The 20,356-nt window shown below is 40.1% G+C and overlaps 1 protein-coding gene across 1 annotated transcript in view; it reads right to left on the bottom strand.

The window, feature by feature from the left end:
* cdkal1 (CDK5 regulatory subunit associated protein 1-like 1) overlaps positions 1 to 20,356 on the bottom strand; it is a 231,553-nt gene that overhangs the window by 146,951 nt on the left and 64,246 nt on the right. The window contains exons 5-7 of the mRNA XM_053326340.1: positions 10,921 to 11,017; positions 6,669 to 6,717; positions 430 to 550 (exon numbers count right to left, since the gene is read on the bottom strand). Of these exons, the coding sequence (XP_053182315.1) occupies positions 430 to 550; positions 6,669 to 6,717; positions 10,921 to 11,017 (267 nt within the window). The remainder of the gene's footprint in view (positions 1 to 429; positions 551 to 6,668; positions 6,718 to 10,920; positions 11,018 to 20,356) is intronic.

Here is a 20,356-nt window from a genome sequence, read left to right as displayed (position 1 = left end):
AGAAGTTAAAGGCAGTTGAGACGAAAGACTAGACACCTGTTGGGTTTATATTATATTAATATTTGAAAGAACAAAAGCAGTGTAAGCAGTGAAGCACACACACACACACACACACACACACACACACACACACACACACACACACACACACACACACACACACACACACACACACACACACACACACACACACACACACACACACACACACTGTCTGCAACACACACATCCCAAGAAAAGCATGTGAAATTGATCAGATTAGCACAGAGAGGCTCTGTTTTAAGTGGTTGTGCGTAGAGACAGAAAGAGGACACACATACTGCCTAGAACACACACTCAACTGGGATGGCAGGAGCAGTGAAATTGAATTCACAGTTGAGGCTAAATATTTTATGAGTCATGTTCTCTGTTTGTGTGTCTGTGTCTCACCCAGTGTTAATGGAGATGATTTCAATTAGAGGGTTCTTCCTGATCTTGGGCAGGTCCAGTCTGGCTCCTCCGAGTCTCCGGCCTCCATCTTTCTTCTGACCCAACAGACGAACTGAGTGACCTGAGTGACACATGAAGTAGAGTTAAATATATCAGATGAGCTGTTTAGATTACAACATTTATTTCTCTGTTCAAGAAAACAAACAACTGTTGGGTATTAAGAGATAAGAGAGAAGATAATTTCTTGTTTGGATGGTGGGGTCACTTCCTCTTTTTATTCTGTTTGAATAACACACACACACACACACACACACACACACACACACTCAAACACACAGTATGTGCTTCAATACATGCATGCATTTACATATCTTTTCACCCCGCAAACACATGAGTAGCAAAAGTAAAAATGTATTTTTATCGTACACTATCTACTTCTACATTCCTTAAATAAAAGCCTCATCTATTCAGTATACTGTTAGTGTGAACATGATACAGGAAGATATTCAAGTAGAGCAGCAGATCAGACCAGAATGAGTGAGGTAATATTGCCAGCACAGTTGATAAAGGAGGAAATAATACAAGTCATAAGACAGGTGGGAAAAAGGGAATTTCTCACACATCTTTTGCCAGCTGCACACTGTAACAACTATAAAACTTGTACCACTAAGAAGATATCACACTGTGTTAGAGAAGCAAATGAAAATCCATAGCTGAGTCTAATAGCTAATAGCCAGTGATGCCCAGCCTTTGGTGTGTGGAAATGGGATGCAGTACTCTCTCCTCTCTAACCATCTAATGGGCTACCAGCTAGAGGTGCACGAGATGGGGGCGCTGAGGGATGGAATTGTCTTCCTGTTTTCATCCGCTTTACATGGGTCTCTTGGGAGGTGGGCTCAGGGCAGGAAGCATGGCTATCAATTGGTAGATAAAAATGACAATCTGCCCCAGAGGAGGACAAAGAGCCAATCGGTGAGGCGTGACTGCTCGTAATATCCCAGTACAAGCAAGGAAATGAGAAAACTTCCCTCGTGGAAAACAGCTGGGACTTGAAGCACACTCGGCCACCCTGTCTTCTAGTGAGCTATCCGTGTGTCCGCCTTTGGCCAGGCAGCGCTGTGAGAGACAATTTCAAATTCATGTGCGCTCTCTAATATTCTTCCCTCTGTAACCGCTTGCTCGATCTGTTGACTCATCGATCAATTCATCCATACATTAAACCTTCCTTTAAACAGCCAAGTTTCACAGCTGTACCTGCTCATCAACCATGAACTAACACCGCACCACAGAAAAATGTAGGTCCTGCTTGAAACACTACTTACTTTACCAGACGTTCCATCAACATATTACAGCAAGAGAGAAAAGTTCAAGAAATGCCAGCCATGATGTCTAAAAAGGTGTAGACTAGCTCAAACAGTCTACAAGGGCCCTTTCTTTTTGATTATAATGCTTCAATGCCTAAAATGAAAACTCACTAAATTTCGCTCTCCTTGTGAAAGCATTAGAAATCAATGTCTTTTGTTTAAATCGTGATTATACTGATCACTCTACCCAAATGAATGGAAAAATATAGTGTGGTCTATTTCAAAAGGGCTCCTGTCTTCTCTGAATAGTGACAAATTAGCAAAATCTAACAAAAAAATGAAACATCTATCAGAGAACCAACCTAACCATAATGGCTTACAGGAAATGTTAAACAACCCTAAAAGTCACTTCTGGGAAATGAGCAGTTTCTCTGGTTTTGAAAAAAAACAACAAAAAAACGATAATTTAGCTTTAGGTCAGGCCTGTTTTATTTTCTAAATAATTTGCTTTCAAATGTCATACTCCTTTCAGCTTGTTGTTATTTTATTGTTTTAGCTGTGGGAAATATGTAGATACCAATATCTAATTGATTTTTCCTAGAAGAGTCTCTATATGTAATCACAAGTATGATGCTGAGTTTTCAGAATTCAAAATTAGGAGATTGTCTGTTCTTATAAAACTTGGAAATTGTCATTCCTCATGTATTCTTTTACCCTCTAAAACTACACAGGACACCATGTCAATGTGACTGCCACCCAAGACTCAAGAAATAATCTAACTACCAGCATGGAATCACTCCACGAGTGTACCCAAAGCCAAATTCAATTTCAGGGCCTAGGGGACCATGAATGGGAAGCAAGAGATAAAATAGCTAACTTGACTTGAAGAAAACCAAGGAATGCTGTCCTATTTGTCATCTCAATTACAGAGTTTAGAGGGACCAACTGCTGTGATGGGCAACCCCACAAAGACACAGAGACACGCCACCCCAATCTCTTGTAACTGACTGCTCTACTCCTATTCCCTCTACCATTTTTTTCAAATCTCTGTCTCTCTCTCCTTTGTTCTCTCCTATCCTTCATAAACACAAGCCGACATAAATCCTTCCATCCACTCATAACGGCCCATTATAACAGGCTAGGGAAAAGGAGGGAGAGAAAGTAAGAATGGATGGATGGAAAGGTAGATGGATGGATGGCTGGATGATGATAGAAAAAAAAAACCACATCACAGATCAAAGATGTATAGGATAGCCAGATGGATGGTTGGATCAGAGAGGTAGGGAGCTAAAAGGATGACCTGTTGACCTGTGTCTTATGTCTCATAAGTGGTGGGTCTTGTTGTGCTCCCTGGTCTGATTGTAAAGCAGCAGACAGGATTGAGGGGGGTGGGGGTGCCATCAGAGAGAAGGGCCAGGGGTGGCAGATGAGGATGACAGGAGCGGTGTAGTGTTTGTCATTTATCCCCCCTATAGCGGGCTTTGAGATATGTACAACTGTCTTTGAAAAAAGCTGTTTATTTTTGTAGCAAATGTCAGCTTGCTTAATTTTGGTGAGAAATATCACACATGCAAATCAACTGTATTACTTAGCAACATTACACTGTGTGTAATGCAAACATTAAGAGGAACACTTCCTATTGCCATACAGCAGCTTCGATGCTTGACAAAGACAAGCTTCTCTGCACAGTTTGGTCGTCCTTGTCAGATAGGAGGTCACTGAGCTTTAAAACTAAATGTTTAGCACACCTTTTTCTGAAGTTGACTTTAAATACATGTGAATGCATTACCTTGTCTCTTGATACCTGCTCTTCATTTCCTTTTCTTCCTGTCTGTCTCCGTCTATTCAACCACGTCTCCATAGTCACGCTTTGTCTTTTTTTAGTTCTGATATATAAAACAGTTTGTTTATCTTGATGAAATAAGGATCATGAGGTTATATGGATGCTATATAGCCTCTGATCTGTAGCTAAGTAGATACATTAGACTGACTGACCTTGTGTGCCCCTCTGTTTCTATGTCATACAGACACACTAAATCTAAACCGTTTCTAAAAAGATAAAAGAGTATCAGGTGAAATGGTATCCTCCGCAGCTATCATCTCTGGGAGAAGAGATCAATATTTGGAGACTAATAAAGAAACAAAGACATTAAAACAGACCCATAAAGAAAGAGGTACATCAGTTATTTATTAATGGTAGCAAAAATCTGACTTCAGACACCCCGCTACCATATTACAGTTTTACAATAAAGAGTTGCTCCTGTGTTCTTGTTTACTGAGCTTTCACTGAGACATAAAAAACAGATTGTTGCCCTTGCAAAAATGTGCATGTATAGGTGTCATTAATGAATTTCGTTTTGATCTGTCATAGAATACACAATCAAATCAAAGCTGTGTTTGGTGACATCTGTCAAAGCTTAAAAAGAGACTGGTTGGAATAAGGAAGCCTGTGACCACAGTAACAACACTGACGCCGCACAGTGGCAAACAACACAAGATTGGTCAGTGGTTGAAATGTGTGTGATTGTATATATAAAAACAAACCCCAGCATTTACAACCAGTAGTAACATGAACTTTGCTTTACATAGATGCTGTTTGATTAAACACAGTATTACATTAATGAAATATCCTTATAGAGAGACAGTTGTTAAGTTTGTTTTCAATCAAGATCCAAACTGAACAGATAGTCTCACACCTCACACCAGAACCAAGCTCATAGAAGCATACCAGTCCTCTTGTCATGTGGAAAACAGACCTGCCAGCAATTTCGGTACAGGAAAGAACTGTGTCTATTAGCAGTTCATTGGAGTAAGTATTTTAGTAGCCATTACAAAAGGCAAATCCCTTAGCTTAAAGGTTTATGCCCAGGCATCCGAGCTGAAATAACAGCTCTCAGTTTATACGGGGTCATAAAGAACTGTAATGATACTGGGGAAATTAGTTTCTATGGAGGGGGCGAAGGAGGGAGGGAAAATGAAGGGAAGGAGAGCAAGAAGGATTGAGCAGGACAGTGAGAAGGCACAGGCAGGAGGGGAAAAAAGAGAGAAAGAGATCAAAAGCTGCTGTGGAACAGGAGGAGGAAGGAAGGAGAGGAAAGGGGAGAGAATGAACAAATCAGAGAAGAAAGGGGGAATAAAAGTCACTTTTTATATGTGTGAAAGTGAGTGACTGAGTGAGTGAGCGAGTGAGTGAGTGTGTGTGTGTGCGTGTGCGTGTGTGTGTGAGTGATTTAGAGTTGATGACACATTGTAAAATTGAGCCTCAGTTCAGCTGTCCTTCATTAGAGTGAAGCTTGCAGTGCAAACTAGTTACTCATACACACGCGTACACACACACACACACACAAACACACACACACATAAAGTGTGTAAACTCAATCTGTTCTTTATTAGAGAACAGCTGGGGGTGTACGACAGCTTGACTGGACACTCTAACACTGTAAACTCTGTCTGACCTTCATTAAACAGTTGAGTGCGTTGGTTCACTAATAGTTTAAATGAATGACCTAATCACTGCCATGTGAGTCTGTCTCACTGTCAGTCAGCTTCTTCGAGAAGACCACTTAACAGAGCAGCTGCTCATAAAAGATACACTTCAAAAGCAACACTGTTGACTTATATATCAACCTAACCTATTAATCTTTCTGAGAAATGTAGTCAAAAATATGTTTGGTCTATATTTTGTTAACATTCTGTACACTCTGAAAAGGCAGTAAAGTCAAGTTGCTCCGCCCTTGCATTAGTGCTGGGCGGTATACCGGTTCACACTGAATACCGGTGTATATGTTCATTATGATATGAATTTTTAATGTACCGCCATACCGGTGTATTTCATTACACAACGCGCCGGGCGACACTGTTTCAGAGCCTTTTCAGTATTGCTCTTCCTGCCGCTCAACAAACAGCAGAAGATGTTTGCCTGCCGAGCGAGTTAAGATGATGATAGTTCACGCATCACATCCTGGTTTTTAATAATTAGTCAGTAAACTCTGCATTGTCTGACGCAGGCTGGTACTTCTATTTACAATTAAAAACATTTTGCGTGTGTTTCAGCTTCTGTCAAACTAACGGAGCTGCGGTGGCTTCCTGTCTAAGCTTTCAAAATAAATCCTTTGTTATTGTGCAAAGTGTTCTTGTCATCATTAACAAACAAAGTTGGGGCTGTAAATTACGGGAGATTCCCGGGAGAAAAGACAAAACGGGAGGGCTGCAGGAGATGAGTCTAAAATCCGCGAGAAACCCAGGAAAAACGGGATTGTTGGCAGCTATGATATTACTATGAGTGTGGAATTCTACAATATTCACTCATCATGACAGTAAAATAGTCCATCCTACGTCAATCTTCTTCAGTAGATTAGTAGTTCCTCTCTCAACCAGTAGAAGATGTTGTGAATACCTGATTACGCATGAACAATACCGTCATATAGCATGATATAGATTTTTGGTCATACCGCTCAGCACTACCTTGCATATGTAGTTTTAAGGCATACTCCTGCAGAACTTTGACTTGAACAATGCTGAATTTTCTAATAACACCCCAGTCAGTAACTTGGGATCAACACTAATGGCTCAAATGTTTTGAAATGCAAGTTGTGAGGAAGCAGGCAGAATCATTTCAAAAACATAATTATGTTTATACTCTTCCACAGTAAAGACATATTTTTGGTTTTGACAGTCAAGCTAACCCTTACCCAGTCAAGCCATTCTTAGTCCTTGCATTCTGTCAGTAAGTGGACAGTGACTGCTTTAATGAAAATCATTCATACATGGAGCTGATGCTCAAAAACTTAATTTCCTAATCTAACAATTTAAGGACTCTCATTCATTCACTGATGAATGCATCGCTGCTCAGTCGCTCACACAATAAGTGCTTGTGTGTGTGTGTGTGTGTGTGTATGTGTTTTTGTGTGTGTGTGTGTGTGTGTGTTGAAATACCTTTAACAGCTTCGTCCACTACTTCCACCACTCGATCAATCTGTTGAACCTGAAATACAGAGACACACACAAGGGACAAGTTTATTGATGCTGACAAACCAGGTCCACACACTCAAACAAAAGCCTGATATTGACAATACACAAACACACACATCCACTGATCCACATTTAAACAAGGTGGGCATGCAAATATACACAAGACAAGGCACACAATATGCAGAATGCACATAGACAAACAAGTACAAGCAGATACAATCACACCAAGTGTTCTCAGTGTTTTCAGCCTGGATTAAGTGATATAGATTTCTTAAATGTCACTGAGTGTCTGTGCAGCTACAACACCATTTATATTATGTAGTGACAGCAGAGCTAGACCGATACATCCGCCAGGCCAATATTAGTTTATTGCACATGTATTGTGATTTATGTGGACCGATAAGCAGGTTACAAAATTAACTTTTTTTGTCAGTCAGCCAAATGGCTATTGAATGTTCAAGTTTTACCAGCCACTCCATAGATTACCATTGTTTTTTGGATGGTGAGTGAAGCAAATCTAAAGGACAGTTGCATATTTTACCAGCATTTGGCTAGTGGATGGTGCTATTTTTTTTGCCTTGCCAATAGGTAACAACACATTGTGATACAAATATAATAAATATTACAGTCAATCAGTCGGTATTTTGCCAACCCGATTTGAAAAACACATCGTAATCAGTACTGGCCCTTTAAAAATATTTGGTTGGACTGTAATTGACAGAGACTGTAAGATAGTTAAAGGCTGAAGAACAAGAGGCACGGACAGAAAAAAGTGAGACAGGGGCACACAGACCATCATACAGGTAAGAATAAAGAAATCTGAAATCCTAAGATTACGAGAGTGACTACAGCAGAATAATAGTATACTAGGTAAGAGTTATTCTTATTGCTTCTTATGGAAGCTCCTGCTGCTCTGCTAAGGTGAATTCTGAAACTGTACAAACCAATGTAGAGAAAAGAGGCAACACCGCATTGGCCATAGTTTAATAAGAGCCAGACGATTAGGAGGTGAAGCTAAGTACTGAAAAGACTCTGAATAAAGCACTGATTGTACAAATCCACTATCCTAAGTACAATAATCTGTCAAGGAAAGGATGGAGAATGAATGAGGGGAAGAGAGAGATGAGAACTAAGAGTAGGAGAAAAATTATTTATTCTGCCATTATTTCTTCTTTCATTCCCTCCCACCACTAATACTCTCACGCTACGCTGTAGTTCTTGGCACCCACTCTCAGTACCATCAGACCCATTACTCTGAGAAACCTTAAAAACACACACAAGCACACATTGTGTGTATGCTACATACTGAAATTCTTCTAATGGCCAGTCAATCTGGGTCCATTCAGAGCAGCAGCAGGTGCACCTACTCTAAGTAATGATTAATTCAGATTACACTTGTCAATTCTGATTCTTATGGATGAATAATTAGTAAGAGACTAATTCAGTATTTACAGCAAGTTCTACAAAACCCAAGGAATCATTTCAACCTGTGTAATTTTCTAGAGCGTTTTCAATTTGTTTGCATTATGTTATACATTCAACAACAGCCAGTAATGTGAAGAGTGTATAATTTGCGAGTAATTGAACTAAAACATAAAAAAGAAGATAAACTGGCTGCACAATATCCATGCTGAGAAGACTGATGTACGTGCATCTCATGTTTACAGCACTTGCTTACCCACTGTAATCCTCTGATTACCTAGCCAGCTCTGTTTACGTGTGTGTGACTGTGTGTGATGTGTCTCAGATACAGGATTTGACATGTCTAGTTCAGAGAGACGCCAAACACTGTGGGCTTGCGTGACTGTCTGTGTACCTTACACACAATACACTGTCATTCATTTCACAGTGACTTCAGACAAAAAAAAACACAACAGAAAAGCACAGGCACACATAAAAGCTGACACACAGGTCAATTAAACTGAATGAATTCAACAGGAAGCACTTTTTTTTTTTTAAACTACACCCTTTATCTAGCCGTTAGTGCAATCACTATATACAAATTCACGACTGGTGGTTATTTGCATCTAATTTGCATAACCCACCAACTGTCGCTGTCAGTGTGTGTTTTGATATAACAACCAAGGATACACAAAGGGAGTGCGTGCGCACACTCATATGCCTCTTTCTGTTTTTGCCACCATGTGTGCCTGTTCAAGCAGTGTGTGTGTGTGTGTCTGTTTCTGTGTGAGTGTGTGTCTGTATCAACACATAATCCAATGTACTCATGACAATAAAAGGACCGGCACTGGTAAAATTCCCAGCTGTTTGTGCCTCGCCCTGAAGGCTGAGACACACAAGCCTGTTTATCTGAATGTCATTATATTATACATACATGCCACTTGATTTGAATGTAATTATGTTACACGGTGGCATGTTTACTTAAATGGAATTACAGTATTTATAGTAAAGGATATTTAATGTAACATTTGAGCCACTCCCCACCCCCCATCCATCATTTTTAAGACAGTGGTTGTAATCAACACTGGATATTGGACTGACTGATTTATTCCTATTTTCAACGAGGCAGTTTGGTTTTTATGAAAGCAAATAAATTCAGCATTATGTGAAATTACGATCAAGGTTTTCTGTGGTGATTTAAAAGGCTCTGCTTTTTTCTGTGAGCACCGAGTGAAAAAAACAAGGCATGCATATATGATACTTCTAAATTGGCTGACTCTTTGCTTTGTTATGCTTTGTTAGATATGCAGCAATTATTTAGCTCTCCTAAGCATGGAATAAATGTTTTCCTTTGTGTGTGTGTGTGGCACGGATGTATTTGCATTATACTTGCTCAAGGAATATTTTAACAACTTCACATTGTTTATTTATGTTGGAATGTCTTATGGAATTTTGTTTACATGATTGTTTGCAGAATTTAAGCGACAAAAACTTCACCCAACACGGTTTCACAGGGATAAAAAAAAGTTCACACTATCTACAAGCACCATCTATGATTTAATGAGGAATACTAATTTAGTTATTAAATAGTGATAACCTTGACACAGCTTGTGTCAAGGTGTAATATACTTAAAAGAAAAGGTAATTGTTCCGTATCACGATTTGCCATGCAGTCTATTCATACCTGCGCCAGAGGGTTATGAGCTGAAATTTAATAGCTTAGAGGCTCCAATCCAAAAATAACCAGAAGCCAAAATCACTTGTGTTGCAGCAGACTGTACAGATGCTGCAGAGAAAATGGCTCTAAAATCTATGGAAAGGATGGTTTTGTTCCCTCTGCGTTTGTTATATCTGCATAGTTCTGTGACTCCCACAGTGTTAACAGAGTTTTCTCTTTATCTGCAACACCTTTTGTGTTGTCTGTTGGCTCTATGTGTTATCTGTAAGCTTCTGCTCTTTCACTTCACTGTCTGAATAGTATAACTAGAGGGGCAGACTGTCCCATGCCACCTTTTAAAGAAAAGGGAATAGAAAAGACAGTTTATGCTCAGGGCACAAAGCCATGAGGGCTCCACATCCTTTGTGTGTCCCTTGCTACCTTTTTATAGACATCTCTACAGGATAAGAGTCAGTACACCTGATCTTTCTGTACTGGAGGGAAATTTTCTGCATGTTGCCATGTACTAGGAAAGAAAATCATTTTGGGCAATTATATTGACGATAGAAGAACATAAAAGGACTATACTGCTTCTAGGGATCATTTCACCAGTGGAACCTTGACTCATATAGCTCATATACAGTATGGTGTTTAGGTTAGTATTATCTCACAGTGAGAACATATGGTAACATTAAAGCTGACTATTAAGTATACACTGGCCGTTTTTGTTTTATTCTTCTCAGTTATGCATATGCTTTAATACAGTATGCTACATCGCTTTTTTTTTTTAAATATGACTCCTCTCCTTCTTCCTTTTATCCCTCCTTTCTTCATATATTCTCCCTCCTTTTCTAGTCTCCACCTTATTCATCTTCTAGTGATCCACCAAGCAGCAGGGAGGCCAGAGTAGAACAGACACAGAAGGTTGGCAGCCAGGTGAATGACAGGTCAAACTGTCTGTGTGTGTGTGTGTGTGTGTGTGTGTGTGTGTGTGTGTGTGTGTGTGTGTGTGTGTGTGTGTGTGTGTGTGTGTGTTCCTGTGTGCCTGTGTTCATCAAAGGTTGTGTATACTGCATATTCTGTATGAACACATCCCTACATTCAGGTTAACCTTTGATACAATTTGATGTATCAAATATAAAATACACATATACTTACCCCTATGATGCTGAGCCCTTTGAGGTAGTCCATCCGTGGCTGGGCCTGGGGAACACAACCTGCTACTACCACCTTTTTGTCTTGCTCCTGGGCTTTTCTGTACAAACAAAGACAATGACAAAATGTAATTAGACACTGACATTAGATCTGTTAGTATGGCATTTTTGCCCTGAGTTTGCACTATTCCAGGCAACCTTTTTTGGTTAAACCAAGTGTTAAAAAAAAAGGTACATAACACTGCTGGCCACACACCAGCACACTGCTGTATCACTGTTGCCTTAAAACTCTGTGTCCTTGCATTCCCATGGTTGTGGCCTGCCCACTGAGGAAAATGTTCAACAGGTACTAATGACGTGATGGGGTTGAAACACAAACAAAGTAAATTCTCAGACCTTATTTCTTTAAAACCAAATCATAAAAACACAAAATCAGGAGAGGCAAACAGACAGTGTCTAAAAAAACAACTTTTTGTTTTGTTTTCTCTTGTGGCATGTAAACTATTCCCTCATAAAATGTCCATGAGAGAACAGAGAGAACTTATTAAAATCCCATGATCCCAATTCAGAATGTGTGAATAAGACATGTGTTAGTTTGTTATGTCTGACATATCACGCAGAGGTATGACAAAAATGTGGTCTAAGATGAGAACAATTATGGTCACTGTTAATGGTGGGACGTATTTTCCTCTTGATCTATTATCTATTTTTTACAGTAAAACAAATAAGCCATCATACATCAGCCCAAACTTGAAGCCTGTAGAATTTAATCAATTCTACTGTGAAGAATCAGCTGTGTTGTAAGCTTCAAGGACTAATAAACAAGATTGGCAACTCAGGTTTTGGAACAGACATATAAAGAAAGTAGGATGTAATCCTGAATGAGTTTGAGATAGGATGCTATTGGAGAAGGTGTCTGGCATATATTTCAAATTCTAACTCCAATAAAAGAGACTATAGGTAAGATGGTGAACCAGTAGCAGTAGAAACATGTTAACAGACAACATCTGACGAAAATTTAGAATATCTGACAAGTCACAATGACCTTTGATGACAAAAAAAATGACCAAGCCAAATCTGGTACCCAGCCCATGCTGAGATGGAGTGTCGAGTATTTCCATTTATGAACAGTTATGCACAGCGTGAAGAGGTCATAGTCAGTAAAGTGAGTACTGATAAGGCATTTTACAATTTCATATTAATATAAATGAAAAGAAGCACTAAGAATCCCATTTTCAAGATGATTTTAATTAAAGAGGGGTGGACAGATAGTAAAATCGAGAAGCAAACCACGAGAAGTCTGTGCTTTGTGTGTGTGTGTGTGTGTGTGTGTGTGAGTGCATGTCTGTGCGTGTGGGTCTGTGCGGGTCTTTATGTCACCTCCAGTTAGTGGCAGTGAGATTTGAGACACTCGGTCTGTCTGACAAAAGCTTTTGGAAGAGCTGCCCAGACTCCGCCATGAATCTTTAATAATGAAGCCTCCTGACAGCTGGAGCTAGGGAGGGAGGGATAGAAAGGGAGGGGGGACATGTAAGTGAGGGAGGAATTATGGGAGGAGGACAGAGGAGAAGCAATGAAACTGGATGCAAACTGTCAGTTGCGTTTTAATTCAGACTGTGTTTGTATTCTTCAGCAAAACAAAGAGAGATAGTGACGGAGGTACAGGGAGTGTGTGTGAGAGAGCGGAGGGAAAAGGGAGAGAGAAAGGTGAGGGTAGACAAACAACTCAATTCGGAGCCAGCTTGCATTGTGACGTGAACGAGAAAAAGAGGGATAGATGAAAGCTGAAGTCAGTGAGCGATGACTGGAGGGATGAAGGGAGGAGAGATGAAGGCAGAGATGAACGTGTTTTTTATGATTATTCTGATTATTCAGAGTTGTTTGTATTGGTTTGTGTTATTTTAGAAAATTGCACTATTTATTGGCATACAAGGACTGGCCAGATAATGACAAACCACTTAAGATGCCAAAAAACATTAATTATTAAGATAGAAGAGAGCCTCCTGGAGACTATGTTTCATCACAGAAAGGTGTTTTAACAGCACAAACAGAAAAACTTCTAGTGTGCTTTTAATGATCTTCAGAATGCACATTTTCTGCTGCTTTAATACATGGGAAATTGCTCCTTTTATTGTGCAAGATGGGATAATATCCAGGCCACTGTAGCTGCCTTTCTATGTTCTAGTCAAAACACACCTTAAAAGTAGACATAGGAAGAGAGGGATGTAGCAGTAGGCAATCATGATCCTACTAAAATATTTTTTTTTTTAAACAGAAAGTTGGATAGATGTAAAGTTGCAAGACTGAGTGAAGTGAAACATAGGGAGACAGAAAAAAAATGTATCTGCTTAGAGTAGCTTGAGTAGCTGTTCCTCATGAAAGACTCACACTGGCATCACTGCACACACAGACACACACTCACAGTAGGGGTGCGTCTGCATAATTCACACCGTCTCCTGCCAAAATACGCCAAACGTTCCTTTAATGCGCTACTCGCTCCCAGCCCACAGACTCAGAGCCATAGCTGACACAGCGAGTAAGCAGACAGCGACTGAGCCGTCGCCTCGCCGCCCCGGGGGGAACAGGCCAATCACGTCGCACACAGTTCCTGGATGGGATGAGATGGAATGGGATTATGCGATGCAGTTGCCGTGGTGATACTTTCGAGCCCAACCGAGCGCTCGCTGCCAGTGACCCGGACCAGAGCAGATGTCCCTCGAGATCAGAGGACGAGGTGTGTGTGCGTGTGTGCGAGCATGCATGCACACACACACACACACACACACACACACACACACACACACAGACAGACAGACATTTCCTTAGCATCTCACCCTAAATCTCCATCGCCTCAAGAACACACATGTGCACCCACACACAGGGTCAGAACAACCACATGCTTGGAATATACTGGACATACACATGCCAATGGTCACGTATGGTGAAGGCAACAGTGTACAGCATATTTATATATATATATATGACCTCTGCGGTATGTATGGTAGGGAGGGCTGTGCTGCACATACTGGTTTTTAACAGCTGAGCGGACACGGTGAATCAGTCAAATTAGACCGGACTAAATGTCTAACTGAATTGATCAGGTTGACTTGGAGAAGCCCCTTGCCGTAAATATGACATTAAAATAACTCTAGGCATTAGATGGACCACAGTGCATGACCTATATAAGGGCCTCTTCAACTTTCTCACAATAGAACTTGAAGTGAAAGAGAAGTCCTTCCGTTGTGGATTATGACATTATCACATAAATGAGCACTTTTTTTTTAAAAGGCCACGTTGATGATTCTCTCACACTTGCCAACAATGTGGCACATCCTAACCAAAAGAAATCCATGTTAACATTATAAAATATTGTTTTAAAAAATGATATAGATTTATCTTTCTTCTTAAACTTGTGTCATGAATTGTGTTTTACTCTTCATAATGTTTCCAGACAAGGTTTACCACCAGCAACTATGCTCACCTGAATATAGGAGTGTGTTTTTATCTCTGCGGTCATTATAAATGATATCCACTAACTCCTACAGAAATACCACATTTGTCCTGTAAGTGATTTGGTGGTCTTGTAAGTTGTTCTGCCCTGTACCCTCATCTAATGAAGCCCAAATATTTCTGTCAGGTGTAGAAACATCTGAAACAAGCCGGCAGCTGTAAACTCTGTGGGTGTGTGCGTGTGTGTGTGTGCGTGTGTGTATGTATGTGTGTGTGCACACATGTATGTTTGTCCTCTCCATGACTCTCCCTGCTGTTAAACACCCTCAGTCATATACCAATAGCTACATCGTGGGGAAGAGGATGAGCTCATTACACACAGAGCCAGCCATATGTTCCTTAACAACAAAAGTGTTGCTTAAAGGATGAGATCATACTTGTAAGAGTAGTAAGGAAAGGTTGTGTAACTAACTGCATCATGATATGTTCTGTGTGCTGCTTTATACACTAAGTTTATGACCCATCCTGTTAGGAACATGTTTTAATATACCAACTGTCTACATTTATTTATTTGACCTCACTAACCTTAATTCAACAGAACATTTTTGTTTCGACAGCTAAAATATCAAATTGTTGTGTGTTAATTAAAACCCTTTTCTCTCTCTCTCCAACCCATGGCCCATATTTCCCTTGTCCTTGCTCCTCAGTCTCCTCTCCTTCCTCATCCGCTCATCTGCACTCCGACAGTTGTTTCCGGCTGAGTTGACAGCAAGCCAGCCAATCAGCACACTCCTGACCTCTCTTCATTAGCATAAGCAGCAAGGGGCAAGGTTAAGTACCCATCAAGCCTCAGTAATTAAGATATGAGTTGGTGTGTGTGTGTGTGTGTGTGTGTGTGTGTGTGTGTGTGTGTGAGAGAGAGTGTGAGTGAGTGAGTGAGTGAGTGAGTGAGTGAGTGAGTGAGTGAGAGAGAGAGAGAGAGAGAGAGAGAGAGAGAGAGAGAGAGAGAGAGAGAGAGAGAGAGTAAGTAAGTAAGTAAGAAGGAAAGAGACCAAATGTTTGTTATCTTTCACTTCACATATTTTCCACTTCTGCAAACTTTCCCTTACTTATATAACAATGCAGTCCTGGGCTTTGTCACTGTCCCAATTTCTACTCCACAATGGCTATATAACAACCCAGTCAGATACTTACACTTACTTTTGATCTACTGAAGGGCTATATGTTTATTTGAGTAATGTTTTATTCATGTTTTCATATTTATTTTCCCTGTGTGTCTCTTTCTCGCAGCAGTAGGAGATGCATCTCCGTTACTGACTGACAACCCCGACTGAATGAATGTGGAGGAAACACACTTTGATACTCTGATAGGAGAATGCATCCTCTCCTCTGCGAATAAATGTACCAACAAAGTTTACTGAAACAACTGGCAAAATACAAACAGTATAAATAAAACAGCAGCTAACTCTTGGCCTATGGGATCTGACTGCAGATATACTGAACTAAATGAAAGCTGTTAATGTACTAGATCAGGGGCCTTTGGGTGATGTAGCACAGAGAGGTGAGTGGAGAGGAAAAAAGGGAGAAATGCACTGGAGTGATTGATGGGGAAACTGTCCAAAGAACATTTTTATAAACAAGTAAAGAGGAGAGAGGTGAGGGAGTGAGGCAGCACCGAGTGTAAAAACAGGAAAGAGCTGATGGTTAGAGAAGATAAAGGCAGGAAAACATGACAGATGAAGCAGATGGAGATGCATTGAAGGTCTCCAAATCCCATCAATCCCACTGTATGTTAACTGCCAGTTTAAACAGTAACTGCCTAATGTGCCACTAGTGTCCAATGAGTTATCTAATACAGTTCAGATCTCCAGTTCTACACAGCTACAGATTAAAGACTAACACTCTGCCCTGTGGTCTAACTGCCTCCTTATTGAAGCTAATGATAACTGTAATTTCTACTAAGTTGGAAATGCAGCACTTAAATGTTTTAATGCTATTGTGTCAAATAATGATGCAAAAATTGCATGTCACTAATTGCTTCCCTGATTCAGTTACATGACAATTAGTAATAGATAGTTTGGGTGGTGTAATGGGAAAATAATGTAATTAAAGTAAGAAATGGCCTCTGTGAGTGTAAAGAAAGAAACTCATTCTAATGGATAACTATTAATGGAGTAAGATATTTTTAAAAATTGCAAAACAAATTAAACCTTAACTGCCCAAATGGTTCAAATGCTGCCAGCATGTTTGTAATCACACCGAATCTGTTTATTTATAGGTTCCAGTGCACATTAATCAATACTGGAATATGTGTCAAGGATGGCTCTAAAGGTAGGACCAACACTACAAAACAGGTCTGCATGGCAACAAATAAGAGAAGAAAAGAAAAACATATATAAGGCTGGAGGGTGCAACATGACAGAAGGGAAGGAGAAACAAGGGAGTGGGGAAAACTGGTGTTGAGTAAAATAAAGGGAAAAAACAAACTGCTAAGAGCACATCTTCATCACCGAACATGGAGAGGAAGAGGACAGATGACAATGGGACTAAAAAGGAAATGAATGGGGAGGACAAGAGCGGTGGGGGTGTGGAAGAGGATTGTGATTGAGGGATGAGAGAGGGGTTTGAGGGGTAACGCTGCAGAATCCCCTGGGGTCTTTCTTTCACATACACACAACCAACCACACAAACACACACACACACACACACACACACACACACACACTCAAGGACTGCTGCTGTGTTTCATAGGATAGCAGTATCTGCTGCCTAGTGAGACACTGAAGGAGTGGAAAACAAAATCTAAAGAACTGCTGAAAGCAAAAAGAATGGAGGAAGGTATGACATAGAGAAGGCAAAAAAGGGGGACTTGCAAAAGAATCAATAAAAGATAATTACATGAAAGCAGGTATATAAAAGTGAGTTGTAAGTGATGTTAAAGACAGTATAGATTTAGACAGCCTAAGCACCCACGACAAGTTGCAAAAGCCTGATTACCTCTCTTGAAACCTTGTTTCAATTTACATGTGTAGAGACTTTTATAGTAGCACAATGATCAAGATTGATCCACAACTAAAACCATGCCTTAAACCACACGGAAAATCAACCACATATACAAGAGGGAAAGGAAAGAAAGACGAAAAAAAAAAAACCCTGACCTGTTTTCAGTTTTCCACATTTATTACTAATGTGGTTAATAAAGGCAGTCACGTTAGAGCTGCTTTTTTACAAGATACAGGCAATCTGTTGACCAATCAATACACCTATAACATAGCTGGTTTATGGCTAGTTCACATGGCCTGCGGGTATATCAGAGATAGGATGCAGCACGATTGTCAACATGGGCCTAGTAAAAACAAAGTCAGAGGAAATGCAAGGCTTTCAGATCATAGGCTTTTAAAAAAACATGCACCATACACCTGCCCAGTGCTGTGAAATAGATGACATCTGTCTTGTAAAAAAATCTGTTGAATATGTGATAAATATTGCATTACTGTAAATGAGTTGTATTCACCGCTTGAATGGTTCATAATGGAGTAAATGCTAATAAAAGAAAGTAGGAGCAATGGAAAATGTCCATATAAACATTCAGACACACATATGTGCACGTAATTGCATTAGAGATGTGTACTTGACAAAAAAAGGAAGATGGGGAACCCCAAAGCTGAATCCTGCAAGCAGTCCTATCAGTCACATGTCTAACAGAGTACCACATCCTACAGTAGCGGCAAAGATATGGGACAATGATATGGAAGCGACCCCAGAGCCTGAGGCTGTTGTGGAGAGACAACTGCTGAGTTAACACTTGAAGATGGAACTTAGGAAAAAAAAACACACATGGAATATCTAACTGCTAACAGGGGGTTGGCATTTTTACAGAACCAAAAATTATTCTTCAAAACAGAAACATATGTTGGCAGAATGTCACCATCTACACATTATTTAGGTGTTTAAAAATGAAGGAGCAGTAGTGAGGATCAGTCTTATGATTTTAATGGTGGTGTGAATTTTGACCTGCAAACAAACCACATAAATGAGGAAATGTGAGTTTCCTCATCAATTTTAATGTAAACAGGCACACATGGCTTTTCTTTAGAGCTGTGGCAGTTCAGTGTGGAAGCTTTATTCTCAGACGAAACAGGTCAGATCATAGGGCACACTCAGGCATTTATCATTCAGAGCCACAGCCACTCCCCATGAGGCCTTTCACCACCATCTGAAAACATATGAGTATGTGTGGAGGTAGGTATACATGCAGTTGGCTGCCTGTGTGTATACAGTAAATTCTTGTGTGTGTGCATCTTGTGTGTACATACATATGTGGACAGTATGTGTACATTTGTAAAATTACTTGGATCCAGAAGTGGGGATAAGGAGTAAATCCGGGCTAGGATGACAGAGGTTAAAGGACATCCTTGGTTGAATGAATCCTCACTAAATTACTCCAAGCATAAACAATCATGATTGGTTTCAAGGTCATAAATTATTACAAGCAAGGGTTTGGAAAAGTGGAACGGCACATGCTCAGTGACCTGGACTGCATCAACAATCTTTACAAATCAACACTTTTTTTTCTTTAACCCCCCCTCCCCTCCAACCAACACAGAAAAAGATAATTATATTGTTGAAACAAGCAGAGGTCACTTTACATCCGCATAAATCAAACCAATTTGTCCAAACACAACTCTTCAAACCCTTAATTTGTTCGAAAAAACCCCAAAACTGCTTTGGTACAGTAACCTTTAGTGATTGAGTACCCTGTCAGGTTATGGAGCAAACAGAAGAGAAAACAATCATAGCGTATTTGGTAAAGATGTAAATACAGAGAGTCGTCTGAGACAAGGTTACATTCATTTCCATCACTCACAGCAGGAGTCCACGATGCTATCCTGGAATAGCATAGCATCAGTTTCAGAGCAGCACCGCAGAGTAAAGTCTTCACTAACATGACACTGGTCGACTCACTGACTTAACATGAGAGGTTAGCAGTATTTCTGAAAGCTTTGCTATCTTCAGCTTGTAGTCCCTGCATTATGTAGGAATCACTGCAGTTTTTAGGAGTTAAGATTCATTCATTCATTCATTCCAGCATTATCCACTCTCTTTTTTTATGGTGATCCGTGCAGTGAAAGGTACTGTTAATGCAAGGTGAGGGTTAGGGTATTCCTGCTTAAAAACAATTCACCCATAAACCACTTAAAGGCTTTTAATATAAAGTTGATACAGGAAGTAGCAAATTAGTCACCTGGATTCAAATATCCTTTAGAGCTTCCTTATGCATTGAAGGATATTTTCAATTTTTTTTTAGCATGTCTTAAAGCAATACTCACATGAACAAACATACACTAGAATAGTAATAATTTGCTGTTATCGTGCCTCCTGTCAGAGCCTTCCATAAGCAGCAGCAGCTGGCCAAACAGCTGACAACTCATTTAACTCCAGCAGGCTACTTTATTAACAATTTGTTATTCACTCTGCATGTACATTTATGACCACTAACATCCGCTTCAAAACAATGTCAGCAAAATCAACACTGACCACCACATATTGATTTTCTATTTTATCATTTATGGTTGCGCTGCCTGGGGCGGGGCTGCACACACACGCACACGCACACACACGTACACACACACAGAGAGAGAGAGAGCATGCAGCAGAGCAGATAAACTGCAGTGGACACAGTAAACCAAGTGAAGTGAAGATGACTGGAAGATTACTCAAGTTGACGACAACTACGTTCATTACTGTAAGTGCATACAAAGGAAAAAAGGCCAGTACACACTTTATCAAACCCCCTGTTCAACAAGCATATAAAAGAGCAAACAGTTTTGTCCACGGCGACTTGATAGGCTAATAGCAAAGTGTTACGAACAAGTTAAAAGGAAAATGTCTGTATGTAGTCTGTTTACCTTAGCTGTAGTTTCCCACATGCATTAAAACTTGTCAAATGATCTCTGAACTTAGCTACTTGGTGAGATAAAGCAGTCCCT

Source organism: Scomber japonicus, chromosome 10, assembly GCF_027409825.1.
Source record: "Scomber japonicus isolate fScoJap1 chromosome 10, fScoJap1.pri, whole genome shotgun sequence".
Lineage (NCBI taxonomy): Eukaryota > Metazoa > Chordata > Actinopteri > Scombriformes > Scombridae > Scomber > Scomber japonicus.
Note: the sequence above shows the minus strand (reverse complement) of the source record. Positions and strands in the feature narration are given on the sequence as shown.